Genomic DNA, 16,411 nt, shown 5'->3' with positions numbered 1-16,411 from the left:
CATCACCATAACAACTTTGCATCCACAAACTTTTACGTACGAGCTTTTGACGCTACGAATTGCAACTTGTTTTAATCTAAACAACTTGTCTTCACTTTTTTCTCGCTGTTTTCCCCTCCCAATATATACGGACGAACTGGGGACACACTAATTCGTCTTACGAACAACTGCCATACTAACTTTTCTATGCGTACTTTTGTCCACAACCTCATGAATGCAACAGCTTGAAATTGGGAAGAGAAATGCTTTTCACAGCTATCGCCTGAAAACTTAGAGTTGTTCCGAGCATCTACACAGCAAAATGTTAAGGCATTTCCCCGACAGGTACGACTTCCTTTTTTTTTCTTCAACTTTCACCACACGCGGGTTAGTCATGCATTTGACCCTGGCATTGCATACACCGGCGTCCGAAAGGAGTCGTTGCCCGTGGCAAAACTGTTCTGCATTTGGCCCCGACCAGTACCTAAATCTGGTGAATTTTCACGATCGTTCTGTGACTTGGCGCACCGTTTTGTATACGGTCTGACAAAAACCACCGTCGCCCTCTGACACAGCTGGAATAGGTTCACGTTTTACCTCCGCGCCGTGTCGCCTCGGCCAGTTTAAGGATATCAACGTCAGATGAAGCTAAGCTTCATGCGCAACAAATCTCATGCATACTGTGAGCGTGCTTAACTGTTGCTCTCACATCTCGCCTAAATGACATACAAACGGAAAAAGGTGTGTAGAACTCACAACCCATCCGTCATAAGACCTGTACTGCACCGTCCAGGGGAGGAGCCCCAGCTTTAGGCGCTCAGCAGAGCCGCCACATGCTCCTGTTTTGATGATACAAGAGCTGTGACAACTTTGGAGACACAGTTGTGAATTCGGTCGTCAATTCAAATGTATTTCATTTGCTTATCAATGTCTGACAAACATCAAACATCATCCCAAACATCATCCCAGTTTCCTGCCATGGGTTGAAACCTTCACAAGGAACGCTTACACAGTGTACTAGATAGTTCTTCAGACAAAATGTAAGGTATCTGATAGGAAAGGTGACATGAGCGAAGGACCACATCAATATTCAAGCGAAGAACAGCGGCTGGAATGCCGGCTGGGCAAGACAGCCAGAAAAAAACGCGGCCGGTGCTCGCCTCTAAGCTGGAGCTGCTACTGCTGGTGCTACAGAGGAGCTGCTGCATGATGCCGCTCTCTATCGCACTGCACAACCAGCAGCAAGCTGCAAACACTTCTCATTCGCCGGGGGTCTTGAACATGCTGGGTCGTCGTAGCCATAGTGTAAGCGAATGGAATACACTGCAGAGAAGGGTATTCCATTGGCGGGTACACATGGTCAGATGCCATGTCTACCCGCCGCCTGACACGGCATCTGACCATGTCGGACGGCGGGTATGGTTGTTCAATTTTCTACTTGCCGGCAGCAATCTCGGCTCCATTGTTCCAGGACTCGGGCCAGTTCTCCGGATTCCAGGACTCGGGCCAGTTCTCCGGATCCCAGGACTCGGGCCAGTTCTCCGGATTCCAGGACTCCGGCCGGTTTTCCGCATTCCAGGACTCCGGCCAGTTTCCCCCATTCCAGGACTCTTGCGCGTTCTTCGCGTTCCAGGACTCGGGCCAGTTCTCCTCATTCCAAGACTCGGGCCAGTTCTCCGGATCCCAGGACTCGGGCCAGTTCTCCGGATCCCAGGACTCGGGCCAGTTCTCCGGATCCCAGGACTCAGGCCAGTTCTCCGGATCCCAGGATTCGGGCCAGTTCTCCTCGTTCCAGGACTCCGGCCAGGCATTGTTCCCCTCCGGACCGGACTGCTCTGGCCCGGCTCCGGCAGGGCCCTGCTCCGGTCCCCCAGGACGCTGGGGCCTGGCTGTGGCGCAGGCCAGAGCGGCAGCGATGACGAGGAAGCTCTTCATGGCTGGCTGGTGGGTGAGGTGATGCTCAAGGCAGAACTTCTGGCCGTTTTATACGGGTCGCCTGTGACTGAGCACAGCTGCCCCCGTCACCGGGCGCTGTGCCGGCACTGTCATCCACATGTGGCCGCTCTCTACCCAGTCATGGGATGGCTATTGTATGCAGTAGACGGCCCATCAAATTTGGCTCACAAGAGGATTCTGCTCATCGCTCGCATGATAATTTGCTTTTATTTCGTATTTTCGTCTCGTAGTTTTTCTGACGTCCTGTTTTCGTTTATCATCTCAAGTCTCTGAATGTTGCGCTACCGGACATAAGAACCTAGCGCACGACACGGTACTCTTCCGACCCTGCCGCCCCGGAACACGACGACGATAGTCTGCACCAAATACTTTGCGAGTTCGCGGGCGTCAAGCTCAGGAACCAGACGGTTTGAAGGCTTGAAAAGACAGGGTTGTGAACTGAACTGAATCATCGTTAAGATGGCTATCTCAGTTCAAAACCCCGTACAAATGTGGGACACTCCTTTCATGAGACATTGTTGAAAACTAATGACAATCGCAATGAAGATGAAACCTATCATACGCACAACCCCTGTTATTGAGGTCATAAATTCTATGTTTTGCAGGCATAAATAGAGAACTTCTACGCCATACATTGCTTAGCTTCGACAACTTCTGCGCAGGTAATACAAAAGTAGTAGCGGGCTGTATTGACAACCGAGTGCGGCTGGGGCTACGCAAAACACGGTTTCCTTTTCAACTCACTTATCACTGATATTGATTGCGAAGAATTGTTTGTGCATGAAACAAGAAATTTTGAGTGCATTGCACCCCCACAACAACAGTCAAGTGCATTGTGTACCTGTGTTTATATAAATGAACGACCTGTCTGCTGCTCAGCGAAATCCGGCCAAGTTTGGAAAATTTGGGCTGCTATTCTTCAGTTTTTTTCAGTGAGATGATTGCCTAACGCTGCTCAAATTGTGCGACCTGATTTACTGGTATGTCATTTCTGCCACGGGATGCTGTCAATGATGACCTTGTAAAGTAAGACTACTATTTTTTCAGAACTGTTTTGTGCTTGGTAGCGCACACTGGTCTTTGAATTCTTTGAACATCAGAAATAACCGCAATAATATTTTCTTTGTGCAAAAGGCCGCCAAGTCTAGCGCACACCCTGGCCAAAAGCCCGCAGGTTCTTGACGGTCAGACAGCGGCGGGTTGACGGGCTGCAATGTTGCGTCTCTAGTTCTTACCGATAGAGTTTCGGGGCGTAGAGTTTTGAGTTTTGAGTTTTTTGATAGAGTTTCATTTAGTTTTGATATTTGATATAGTTAGATTTGATAGAGTTTTGAGCCACAAAGCCGATCAATACAATGGTATCAGGCTCTGTTATATTTACAACTATTGAAACTTCTGCATGCAAAAGTCAACATTAAATATGGCTTCTGCATTTCACGACAAACGACGAAGCCAGTAGTGCTTACGATGGAGGCTTAGTCGGACCACCTGCACGCACTGCCAGCAATATCGATGAGCTGGCGATGATAATCAGCTACCAATTCGCATATAATGCCCATCATGTTTGGCAAATATGACAGCGCTGAAGATTCAACGCACCTCCCCAACAGGCTCAGGGCTGGCTGTTGTAAGCTGATCTTAACATTCAACTGCATGACTGCTGTAAACATAAACAGTTACATTTTCGGACACAAGACATATATGCCCTCCATGCCATTCCCGCTTAGAGTGTTAACTCAACCATGCTGACATGACTATTTATTTGTATGGAAGTATGCGTGGCGTTCCTCCAACACTTACTGGGTTTAAATAGTTACATGCTTGCTACACAATACTGGACATATATACGAAACAAAACCCGATACATTATGCCGACAGCTTCTCATGCGGTTAAAGTCACAAAACAAGATGCATGATATAATGTTTCTCAAATGCCGTCATAGCGGTGAACGTGACCCAAAATATTGCAAAGGACGGAAAAGGGCTCAAAGGATGTGTAAGACGCTGCAGTTATGTGCTTTAAAAGCCTCAGTCACAGGAGCGGATCAGGATCCACCACTACCGGAGAAAGCTGTCAGGAGCGAGGCCATAAGTCGAGGGCACCTTCCGTGACCTAAGGCAAAAACTGAAACTTGAGCAACCCGACCCTACGGACTAGGACCCTAAGCAATGCGTTAATGATCATTGCGCTTGCTTATGTACCGAATCAATATACTTGCACGTGCATGACCGAAGACCTATCAGGCACAGGCACAGATGCCATTCGTTTCGTCGCGAGCGTACTACTGAAGGATGCGATGCGTTATCAAAGTATTTAAGGTCTAAGCAGAATAAAATAGCCAAAGTGAGTCTGCACCGTGTACACAACTGGTATTGCGGGGCATTCTTTAGTAGCAGTTGACAGCTAACACCATGCCCTGGCTGGTCTCAGTGGCAAACGCGCTGTGAGCTCTGGGAGCGGCGCTCCCAGAGCTCACTGCTGGATTAGTCGACAGTTAACACCATGTACTGGCTGGTCTCAGTGATTTTTTTAAGGATCTGATCCGAACCCTCTGAATGAATGGACTTCAGGGATCAGCGCTCACGCTAAGCAGTGCTTGTCGTGTGATCCCTGACCCCTACCACCCGATCGCGCAATTCCATGCCAACGCATACTTTGGTGGCGAAAGCTTAACGTGCTGCAATGCTCGGCACGGTCCGTCCTGCCCTCTGACGTCAACTGACCTTCAGCGGGACCGCTGCCACCGGCCGCAGGCCATACCTGTCAAGGCCAAATAGCGAACGCCATAAAGCGACTCGAACCCACCCCGCCACGGGTGGTGGATCGGAAGGCAAGCGCTCTGACCAATTGAGTCACTGGGACGGACATTAATTGCCTCAGACCATGGAAAATTGGCTGCTCGTAATTCTAACTTGTTTAGCTTCTTAAGTAAGTGCTTTCTTCCTAAGTGTACGATCACCCTATTGTACTTTTGAAGCTATGAAGCTGATATAAAGTTGCTTATATTGACAGTTTTATTCTAGTGTGAGTCGCAATTAAGACTGATAGAAAGCAATGCTTGAAATGCGCACCTGTTCCATAGCTCCCTAGGCCAGATCAGGACAAACTTACGACTGAAATGTCATGCTAGCCACCATAACATAAGCAAGAACATCTGGCATGTAGCAGTTGGAGCAGGTACCTTCCAGCCAAGTCCCTCCGCCAACTCTGAGAAGAAATTTGCCCAAGTTCAGGGAGAACATGGTTAGCAGTATTTATTTAGTCTCACGATTTTCTCTGCTCCAGAATTGACACACAAAACTACGCGGTCCGGGACGCCAGACTACTGCGTGACTCGGTCAGTGCTGCGGGGGCGGAGCTGCGGAGGCTCGGAGGTCGATGCGGCAGGGGCGGTGGAATTACTTCCACCTTACCGGGCAAACCAGCCCTATATAGTTTGCACCGCTGCATCTACTCACCGACGTTGAGTCTGCGTAAATACCAAATACTACCGTTATAAATACTAAATATATGTTATAACTACTAAACATATATTATAAATACTAAATAAATCAACACCGTTATCACTGAATGATGCTGAGCTGAATTTTTATATCGTCTTTATGTATATTATCAATCAATCCTACTACCACTGCCCGACACGGCTCCCGTACGGCCTTTTCTAAATCAGCGTCAGAGTACTACAGAAATGATGCGCGCAGAGCAGTAGTCTCCAACGTCAGAGCCGCTGCCAGTAATTTATCGGTCTCCATGTTGTTTTTCTAGGACCTCGATGAGTTGTACAAATAATTGTCAAAACCTAGTTTAAATAAAGGGTGAATCTAAAAAACGCAGCTAATTATTTCAATAAAAACCACAAGCCCTGCCAAAAGGAGAACAAGAAATCCTGCTTTAGCTTTACACCCATGAAGATAATGTAGGCGAAACGTTCTACATGCATCTATATCTCCTTTCTCCTATAATATAGCACATCTATTTCTCCATTCTCCCGATCTTCTTCCGAGGAATAAGGCCATTTATTACTACTGCCTTCTGCGTGAGAACAATGTTTCTCACACACGCGTTGTTTAACAACTTACGTAATTTGCACTCAAACCACAACTTGGTGGCCACGCCCCGTAAAAACGACAGAAAAAATTGCATGCTTTTATTGCGTGCTACTGTTTCATCCCGTATTCAGCTCGACTTTCTTAGTGGAGAATGTGCATTCTCTCCATTGCTAAATCCTCCCCAAGAGCCGGAGACTTCTAAGGCGCCGTTTAATCCACGTGCCCAAGTGTGTGTTTAGGATGGTGTTTCACGTCGCTGTTACGCCCCCACATACATACATTATGCCCTACATTACACACATTATATTCTAGGTTATACATGTATCTGTATATGATAGTGTGATGTCATGTATCATCACGTCCATATTAGCATGCGATCCAGAAACTTTCAATAATCACGCACGTGAGATATTCTTGACGTATCCTGCTCTTCCTGAAAACTTCATGTATGATGTTCTCGCCAACTATAGGTCGAATTCGCGTGCTAAATGCCAGCAGTGATGCAAGCAATGCCCAAGAAATCTCCACATCTATCCGTAAGTGTTTCATTTTCCCAGTGCCCAGCCATTACCAAGCAACACCTGGACATCACTCAGGCGGCCAGGAGCCTGTTCCTGTCTGGCGTCGCACAATAGCCGGCCCGTGACTGGGCAGAGGCGGGCCAGTTGTGGTTGACGGGGGCAGCTGTGCTCAGTCACAGGCGACCCGTATATAACGGCCAGGAGTTCTGCCTTGAGCATCACCTCACCCACCAACCAGCCATGAAGAGCTTCCTCGTCATCGCTGCCGCTCTGGCCTGCGCCACAGCCAGGCCCCAGCGTCCTGGGGGACCGGGACCCATGGGGCCCGGTTCCGGGTCTGGAGAGTCTGGAGAGATGGGTCCAGGATCCATGGGCCCGGGAGGCATGGGACCTGGACCCATGGGCTCTGGAGGCATGGGACCTGGACCCATGGGCTCTGGAGGCATGGGACCTGGACCCATGGGCTCTGGAGGCATGGGACCTGGACCCATGGGCTCTGGAGGCATGGGACCTGGACCCATGGGCTCGGAAGGCATGGGACCTGAAATGGAGGAGCAGGGCCCTGCCGGACCCGGGCCAGAACAGTCCGGTCCTGGCGGTGACAATGCTTGGCCAGAGTCCTGGAATGAGGAGGACTGGCCCGAATCCTGGAATGAGGAGAACTGGCCCGAGTCTTGGGATCCGGAGAACTGGCCCGAGTCCTGGGATCCGGAGAACTGGCCCGAGTCCTGGGATCCGGAGAACTGGCCCGAGTCTTGGAATGAGGAGAACTGGCCCGAGTCCTGGAACGCGAAGAACGGGCAAGAGTCCTGGAATGGGGGAAACTGGCCGGAGTCCTGGAATCCGGAGAACTGGCCCGAGTCCTGGGATCCGCAGAACTGGCCCCAGTCCTGGAATCCGGAGAACTGGCCGGAGTCCTGGAACAATGGAGCCGAGATCGCTGCCGGCAAGTAGAATATCCTACAACCACAACTGCCGTGCGCCAAGGCTGAACGGCCATGGCGAGCCAGCGCATCCTAGACCCCCAGCCAACCAGGAAGGAAGTGCTCGTAGCTCTTTGCAGTATGTGCATTGAAATGCACAAACAGCAGCATCGAGCCATCCAAGCTGAGAGACGAGCACCGTTCGTCCGGGTTGTCACTCTCCATTGTCCCGGATGTGTTCCAACCGCTGGCCCTCGAGTGAGGGTCCATTTACACCTTCGTTCCAGTCCCCTTGCAACCGCTGGTCTTTGCTTAAGTCTCACACGCTCTTCGTCAATATAATGTTCCAACCGATTGCCGCACGTTTGGATTAAATAGTGGTGTGAAATACAGAACGCGCATATCCCCGTGAGAATTTGAAAGGGGTGCAGCAAAACACAATACTTGATTCGGGGCCTTAATTTCACATTAGCAACAGCAAGAACGTATCACCACGTCATCACGTCGCTGGTGGCAGCCAACTTCGACCACACGTGAAAACGTCTCCATTTGTTCACACCAAAGAGAGCGTATACAAAAACCAATAAACAACGAACCATGCCACTGAAATGGATTAAGTCTGGTGATTGATCATGTCCAACTGGACAACGCAATTCCGCCAAGCGCCCTTAGATTTCCATGCAAAACCGGCATAAACGAGGTAGTTCCGATTGTGCGTTGAGTCTCACTCAGGTTGTTACCGAGCGGAAGGTTTGGAGCCATCTGCTGATATGACGACGTGCGCAGTGGTACGCTTGAACTGCGTGGTTCAAATCCTGAACATTTTTAAAGACTTGGCGCGAGTCTTTTGAATGGATGGGTTCTGGGACCAGAGCCCACGCCAAGCACGGCTTGTTGCACGAGCCATAAACTCCACCATCCGAACCCAACATTCCACGTCAGTGGTACAATTTGTGGCAACAGTTAATCACTTCGCAATGCTCGGCATGGTCCGCTCTGCCTCTGACGTCATCTAGCCTCTAGGAGCTGCTGCCATAGGTCGCACGGGTCCGACTCCGGATCTGGGGAGTCTGGAACCTTGACCCGTGGGCTCGGAAGCCATGGGACTTGGACCCATGGGTCCGGAATAGAGGCGCAATTTTCTTCAAAATATTAGCCTGAGAACCAGCCCGTCCCACTCCGATAGTGATCCAGTCCACAAAAGCGCGCTGGGCTGCAATGCTGACCTTCATTAACCTGCATGTAATAAGTCATTGCAATATGCACGTAGTCAGTTGTCGTTAATTTTAAGCCTATGCCATTGAGTATGCATTTAATGGCAACTCGCAATGCCGCCCAATACACGGCATTGTTCGGCTAACACTAGTGACGTTGCTTAGAAAGCAGCGATCAAGGCACCTGGCCAATGGAAGTTGAAATGCACCAAATTAGATATCAAACACTGTGGCGGTAGATTTTAAGTACAAATATGAAGGAAGAGGGAGGACATTAAATTTGTCTGTCACGGAAATGAACCGAAGATTTCCCCATTCCATGTCATCTCAGTAGACCACAGGCCAAGTCTTCTAAAATTGCAGGCATCAATTGATGGCTTTACATTAACACCGTACAAAATGCCGGACGCTTCACGTCATGGAAAGTCTCCTCATGCGCAAGCATGAGCAACATTCGACTGCGCCACAATCGCCACAAATTCATATCCCGCATTCAAGAGAGGCAGTCTCTCCTATGGTGTTTGCTGACCCTAAGTGGAAACGTGCAAAAACATCGCGTAAGTACCACATGGTAGCTTTGAAATGATCCACATCTCCCTGTTACCACTATGCATGTTCTCTACCATCGCAACCGTCGCGCGGTTTGTGTGATGCCGCGTGACAGCAAGGATAGCAATAATATGTCGTCTACGAATATGTGCCCCTTCAGTAATTAGTGCATTTAGCAATGCCACAAACACGCGCCATCTTGTTACATCCTGCAGAAAAACTCCTGCGACAATAAACAAACTGTTAAAATCCTGTCCAGGAACTTTTTCCACATTTCGCATGACCTGCTAAGAGCAGCAGGTCATGCGAAACGTATGAACGTTTAAATGTCTTAATGACGTTATAAGATGAGATGAAATTTGTTCAGACAGGGCGGCAGCTACATATGTTGGAAGAGGTGGACAAGTCCGATGGAACATGGGTCGAATGAAACATGGGTCGAACACTAATAAGAATCGGATTAAGAGATAAACGTATCTTATGTGGTCGAGGTCGTAGATTGCAGTTTCTTTAGACCTAAATAGAAACTCTATTCTACAACTTTTTTCAATTTCGAATCGTGTTGCGTATTTGATATACCAGTAATTGCGGGCTACGTTGGCAAGTGAGTGAGTGGAGTGGACAGTGAAAGGCTCAGAGCGTCCAGTGCATTTCATTGATCATGGATATGAATTGTGATTTGTGAGGCATGGTTTGTGCGCGAAACAAGAAATGTTGAGTGCGCCACGCCTTCGCAACTACAGCCGAGTGCAGTGTGTAGTTGTGTTTACACTAAGGACCCATCTCACAGCTGCTCAATGAAATCGGGTAAGTTCTTAACATTCGGGTTGTTCTTCTTTAGTTTTTCATTGGGACGTTTCATTAAAGCTGTTCAATTTGTGCAACATGGTTCATTGGTATGTCATGTCTGTCATAGGTATCCTGTCACTTGTGTTCTTGTTGTAAAAATGAAGATGGGACTTTTGTATACTTGTTTTAAGTTTGGCAGCGCACTCTGGTTTTTGGATAAGTACAAAACCTAACAAACAGGAAAAATGCATTATTTTGATTGTTAAAATTTAAGTATTGCCTATGATCCAGCCAAAAGCCCAAGGGTTCTTGCGGATCACACATTCGCGGGTTGACAGGATGAAATGCTGCCAACTTGTCCGTGTTCCTTGTCCAGATCGCATGTGACCCGCAATTGAGAGGCAGGACCCGCCGGAGCCAGGTGAGGACAGTCCGGTCCTGAGCGAAACAACTGAGAGGCAGGACCCGGAGCCAGGTCAGGACAGTCCGGTCCTGAGCGAAACAACGGAGAGGCAGGACCCGCCGGAGCCGGGCCATGACAGTCCGGTCCTGAGCGAAACAACGGAGAGGCAGGACCCGCCGGAGCCAGGTCAGGACAGTCCAGTCCTGAGCGAAACAACGGAGAGGCAGGACCCGCCGGAGCCGAGCTGGGACAGTCCAGTCCTGAGCGAAACAATGCTTGGCCAGAGTCCTGGAATGAGAGAACTGGTTCCAGTCCTCAGGCGAAAAAAAACTGGTCTGAGTCCTGGAACGCGGAGAACTGGCTCGTATGTTGGAACCCCGGGTCTGAGATTGCTGCCGGCAGTTAGAATATTCAAAACCACAACTGTCGTGCGCCAAGGCTGAATGGTCATGGCGAACCCAAGCATCCCAGACCGCTAGCCCACCAGGAAGAAGATGTTCGTAACTTTCTTCAGCATGACTCCGGCATAAGGTGTGGCCAACAGCTTCAATCTCGCGTTTGTGAGAGATGAATGGATATTGACGACCTAATTGGCGCTCAGCATTATCGAAGGCGTCGCTGTTTCTATGGTCATAAGTCAATGGCGACTGCTCTGCTGACCAGGTACAGGAGAGGCGCCGTGCCCCAATGGAGCAGCGCACGGCCCCGGTCTTGTGACCGGAAGATCGTGGGTTCGAGGCCTGCGTCCGACCAAACTTTGTTGCACCGGAGCCATAATCAGCATGGGAGTTTGCGAAGCTAAGGATGATTCCATGATGGCTGATGGTCACCATGACAGCCGACTTCTCAGGGCGCTCCGGCATCAGATGCAACTCTGCGGCCAGGGCCGTGGTAGCCGCGTACCCCGTGGAAAGTTCACGAGACTGAACGGGGCAGAATGACGTCATTTCCAACGTTGTTGGAAACAGACCATCATAAAACTGACGGGCCGATATGACAGGTAAGTGGCACTACCAGGCTGGTCACGGCTATGACCTAGGTACGATTACAGCCACTGGCAAGTGAGAGCCAGCTACTTGCTGACGTTGCACAAACCGCGCCGACCCGCAAATTAATTGGCTGCCAAATCAGATCAGAAATTCGAAATCATGCATACGTGTTTGGAGTGCTCCAATCATCCAGACAAGCCCACACCATGAAGTTGACATGACGCTGAAATTTGGGACTGAAGTGGGAGGCAGCAATGTAGCGAGCCTGGCTCGGCGGCCCGATACGTACCCATTTCGCCGCGGGCATGACGTGAGGCAGCGCGCCGGGTAGCGCTACGTACAATTTCATCACGGATATGTGGAGAAGCCTCAACTCTCAATCTGTGCTTAAAACTGTGGCTTTAGGTACTGGGGCACGCTGACACGCCGCCCTGATAGCTTCCTCGGCAGGAAAATTGGGTGACGTTAGGTGCAGTGCATGGTCCGTCAGCGTCTGAAGCTGCTATCATGCCAGCAAAGAGGAAATGGTGTAGACCGCAGCTCCGGTTCAACAACCTAGCTGCTGCTGGTCGCGTGGTTTGGTCGCCTTTTTCAGTTTTTTTCAGCAATTAAGCCAGTGCATAAACGTCAAAAGTGGCCTATACAACGAAATATCGACGAACAATCAGGTCTTCATCAAAATTTACGCCTTTGCCAGTAAGCAGCTGATCAGAAGCAATGGAAACACACATTACCAGCACGACTTCACGGCATGCGAGAACATGCCGGTTGGCCGAGGTGGGCACGCTCCCTGGCGGCAGCTGGGTCTGCGCCGTGGCGGATTTCCGGTGAAGTATTGCCTCTTACACAGTCATTTCAAATCACGTCGCGTTTCTCTGTATGTTGCATGTTCCACAACAGGCCATTTCAAACCACGTCGTGTCTCTCTGCATGTTGTGTCCTTCACAACAGGTCACATCGCGTGTGCTGCCCACAGTCAGCTGGCGCAGAGCGCGGCGGTACATACCGATGCCCACGTACGGGCTGTACTGGACGTTGCGCCAGCCGCGCTTCTCGTAATTGTGGAACACGCTGCGCTGTACCACCGACTTGTCCGAGCCGAGGAACGGCAGGCAGTACTTATTGATGACCGAGCTGCTGTGCAGGTTACCGCTGCGGACGGACGGCAGGTCAGCGGGGTCAACATCAGGCCGTTGCGGACAGGCGGCAGGTCAGCGGGGTCAACACCAGGCCGCTGCGGACAGGCGGCAGGTCAGCGGGGTCAACATCAGGCCGCTGCGGACGGACGGCGGGTCAGCGGGGTCGGAATCAGGCCGCTGCGGACGGGCGGCAGGTCAGAGGGGTCAACACCAGGTCGCTGCGGATGGACGGCAGGTCAGCAGGGTCGGACGGCAGGTCAGCGGGATCAGCATCAGGCCGCTGCGGAGGACAGCGCGTCAGCGGGATCAACCCCAGGCCGTGTCACCAGTGCACCGCCGGATATCCAGACTTGCGCCGGCCAGCCGACACAGTGCTCTTGGACTCCGTGCACAGTGGCAGTAACCGGGTCCCGCTCTGTATTCCGGGCGCACGCATATTGTAAGGAGCAGCCTGATTTGCGGCACGGTTTGCATGTTCCCTGAATATTCACCTGGTTCATGAAAAAATGCAGAAATGCATGCATTGATCAGCCACCAAACGCAAAACTAGAAGCGCATTTTATCGCCCAGAGGCCAACAGCCCTCACCAACGACTCTTTCCTCTACATCTGCTTGGCGGTGGCTGTATGTGTGCTGCATGCAAGGGATCATCGTCGGCGTTATTCGTACTTTCAACACGTCGACGGTCCGTCCTGGACGCAGTGATTCTCCATGGTCTGATCCCCAAGCACGGTCACATGTCAGCACGTGACATATCGAGCCTCGGACCGCCACTCACTTCGGCCTGCCACTCACCAGCGCTGCGACCGGCACAGCTGGTGAGGCTAGAAGAGCAGCTCCCCGCCAGACGGCAGAGAAGCTGACAATCCTCAATGTCCTCACAACACAGCCGCCGGACGAGCCCGGCGCACGTGCCGTGCGTCACCCCAGCAGCACCACTCACCGGTTCGGCAGCTTGTAGTCGGACCTGGGCAGCCGTTTGCCGAACAGCCGGCGGCGCAGCGGGCCCAGCTCGTGCTGGTTGGCGAAGCCGTGGATGGCCGACTGGTAGGTGGCGTAGTGGATGCCCCGGTAGCCCTGGCACGCCCAGAAGACACATCAGCGCTGCCCTGCAGCCGGGGCGTCAGCGGGGTTGGGCCCGGCCCTCTGGCCCCACCATCACGGCCACACGCCGCCGCTGGCGAGCGAGGTCTGCCCCGTGCACACGAAGCCGTCGATACTGAGACCCTCCCCACCTGGTGAGAGAGGAGCATACAGCCAGCTCACAGCACGTCTGACACCGACAAGCAGGCCGGTACATGGAAGTGGTCTCTAGAAGATGACCATGTTGGAGCATGAGGCGCGTATAAACGCGTGGAAGAGCCAGCAGTCCGCCGCACGACTGTTCCTCCCAGGCGGCCATGCTTCCAAGGGCAGGCGGGACCGCCGTTGGCCCGCTCGTACCTTGGGGCCAGTCTTGACGTTGAAGTAGCTCTCGATGCCGTTCAGGTCGCCGTCAAACTTGTCGTGCACGAACACCACGCCCATGTCGGCTGGGATGGAGTCGAAGCCACACGCGCCAACCACGTACACGCCCGCCTTCTCTGCCGCCTCGTGGTAATTCAGCTGGGTGCCCTCCAGGAACTGGCGGGCAGGGAGTGTTGGGATGTAGGGTGTTTGGCGCCAACGAGCGGCCACGGCCGACGCACGCGTCAGCTGTGCGCTCTCCCCGTACCCGTCGTGCGTCGCGTGGGGTCCCCATTGTCTACGCTAGCCGGCCTCTTTTGAAAGTGCAGGTTACTGCTATGCGTGCTTTTAGTGGTGCGTGTGTCCTCTCCGACGGGAACGGCTTGCATTTCCTGCGATGTGAACATTCTGAGACAAAAACTGAGGATGGCAACAACCAGTTACGCAGCCACAAGCCGCCTAAATTTCAGCTCAAAGCTCTCCGGCTCCAGCAGCAGGCCCACGTGACATTTGCCGCCTCGACACCTCTCTCTCTTATGATCCACAGAGTAGTCACAAAACAAATCATGTCCAATGGAGCAGCGTGAAAAATAGCTCAACAGATGAATCCCGTGTCGTCTAGCAGCATCAGGCGCATGGAGAAATGGCGTGCGTGCATTGCTCTTCGCATGCCGGTAAGTCTAGACAGGTGTGCGGCGACATCTGACAAATTGGCGACCCTACAGGGACCTAATCATGTCATCGATTGTCAAGATGACGTGCCTGTTTACATGCGCAGGGTCGGGTTAGAACACTACTTGAAAACGTCCGAAGTCACGAAGACGCCTTCCAAATCGAGTCGCAAAAAGCATTACTCCATGCTTTATCATATACGTCTGCCAGTCAGGCTGATGGGCCATTAGAGTCGGTCGTCCTTGGCGAGTGAACGAAAGAACGTCGTTTGCCACTGGCCTAACCCGCAGCCTCAGCGGTTCAACTCTAGTGCATTTCAGGCAACATATAAACATTCTGATCAATGCTAAGCCGATGCGTCGGTACCACAATTCTATAAGTTTGGCTCGCTCTGCTTGCACACTTCCTTAATCCTGACCGGCTGCAAAGCTCACTACATCTAATTAGAAACAGATGCCTGCGAATAAAACTCTTAAAGCGCCGTAGCAAACACATAACTGCTCTGGGCGGAGCGGTCCCCGGCGTCGCCCCAGGCCATCGACCCGCCCGATAGCTGAGCAGGGAGCAGTCGGCCAGGTGGGCCGCCCAGTTACGGCGCTAATGGGCGGCAGCCGGCGGTAATGGCGCGGACGACAGCTGCGACGGCCGGCCGGCAGCCCTGGGGGCGCCACCCGCCGCCGGCGGCCGCTCCGACCCCTCCGGCCGGCCGGCGCCACCCCGGCCGTCCGGCGGCACCCCGCCAGCCGCCCTCACCTGGGGCCTCGCCGCTGATGTCCACGTGACTGGCGCCGTTCGAGACGCACGCCTTGACCACCTGGTCGCCGAAGAAGCGGTACTGCAAGCAGGCCGGCCGCACGTCAGTGCCGGTCTGCACCGGCCGCCTCCAGAATGCATCGCGGCCGTAGCCGAGGTCGCGCATACCACACACGATACGTACACAACGAATGGTGAAAGCCGCATGCGCGCCCGATACTGAACGTCTTTACCACATGAGGGTTATTGGTACTTTGAGCGAATTACAAAGATGTTTGCTGGTTTCTAAGTGGAAACCAAGGTACGCCCAAGGAATTCTGGCTTGTATACTGAAATGCACTGCCTGGAACGATCCAGTTATACCAAACATGTACGTGACAGTGACTACAGAATGGTCAAGAAAACGGATTAAAGAAATCTGTGCACACTTTCGACTTCTCTCTCTCCCTCTCCCTCTCCCTCCCTCTCCCTCCCCCCCCCCCTCCCCCTCCTCTGTCTCTTCTGTCATGTCTCTGTCTCTGTCTCTGTCTCTGTCTCTGTCTCTGTCTCTGTCTCTGTCTCTGTCTCTGTCTCTGTCTCTGTCTCTGTCTCTGTCTCTGTCTCTGTCTCTGTCTCTGCTCTGTCTCTGTCTCGGTCTCTGTCCGTCTTGTCTCTGTCTCTGCTCTGTCTCTGTCTCTGTCTCTGTCTCTGTCCTCTGTCTCTGTCTCTGCTCTGTCTCTGTCTCTGTCTCTGTCTCTGTCTCTGTCTCTGTCTCTGTTCTCTTCTCTGCTCTGTCTCTGTCTCTGTCCTCTGTCTCTGTCTCTGTCTCTGTTCTCTGTCTCTGTCTCTGTCTCTGTCTCTGTCTCTGTCTCTGTCTCTGTCTCTGTCTCTGTCCTGTCTCTGTCTCTCTCTTTCCTGTCTCTGTCTCTGTCTCTGTCTCTGTCTCTGTCTCTGTCTCTGTCTCTGTCTCTGGTCTCTGTCTCTGTCTCTGTCTCTTCTCTGTCTCGTCTCTGTCTCTGTCTCCTCTCTCTCTCTCCTCTCTCCTCTCC

At 52.0% G+C, this 16,411-nt stretch overlaps 2 protein-coding genes across 3 annotated transcripts in view; one reads left to right on the top strand and one right to left on the bottom strand.

The window, feature by feature from the left end:
• The window catches only part of LOC119103932 (myosin heavy chain IB-like), a 16,376-nt gene extending 8,619 nt beyond the window's left edge, over positions 1-7,757 (top strand). The window contains exons 1-2 of one of the 2 annotated variants that reach the window (XM_037227643.1): positions 6,726-6,993; positions 7,024-7,757. In XM_037227643.1, the coding sequence (XP_037083538.1) occupies positions 6,747-6,993; positions 7,024-7,460 (684 nt within the window). In that variant the 5' untranslated portion in view covers positions 6,726-6,746 and the 3' untranslated portion in view covers positions 7,461-7,757. Of the gene's footprint in view, positions 1-6,725 lie in introns of those variants that run through there. The other variant, XM_037227635.1, reaches the window with a different exon arrangement.
• Positions 1-16,411, bottom strand: part of LOC119101179 (saccharopine dehydrogenase-like oxidoreductase) — a 52,122-nt gene that overhangs the window by 22,739 nt on the left and 12,972 nt on the right. Inside the window, exons 3-6 of the mRNA XM_037224461.1 lie at positions 15,391-15,465; positions 13,956-14,135; positions 13,456-13,589; positions 12,380-12,525 (exon numbers count right to left, since the gene is read on the bottom strand). Coding sequence (XP_037080356.1) covers positions 12,380-12,525; positions 13,456-13,589; positions 13,956-14,135; positions 15,391-15,465 — 535 coding nt within the window. The remainder of the gene's footprint in view (positions 1-12,379; positions 12,526-13,455; positions 13,590-13,955; positions 14,136-15,390; positions 15,466-16,411) is intronic.

The sequence above is a fragment of the Pollicipes pollicipes genome, unplaced genomic scaffold (assembly GCF_011947565.3).
Source record: "Pollicipes pollicipes isolate AB1234 unplaced genomic scaffold, Ppol_2.1 Scaffold_2555;HRSCAF=2994_pilon_pilon_pilon, whole genome shotgun sequence".
Classification (NCBI taxonomy): domain Eukaryota; kingdom Metazoa; phylum Arthropoda; class Thecostraca; order Pollicipedomorpha; family Pollicipedidae; genus Pollicipes; species Pollicipes pollicipes.
This window is presented reverse-complemented; position numbering and strand designations above follow the sequence as displayed.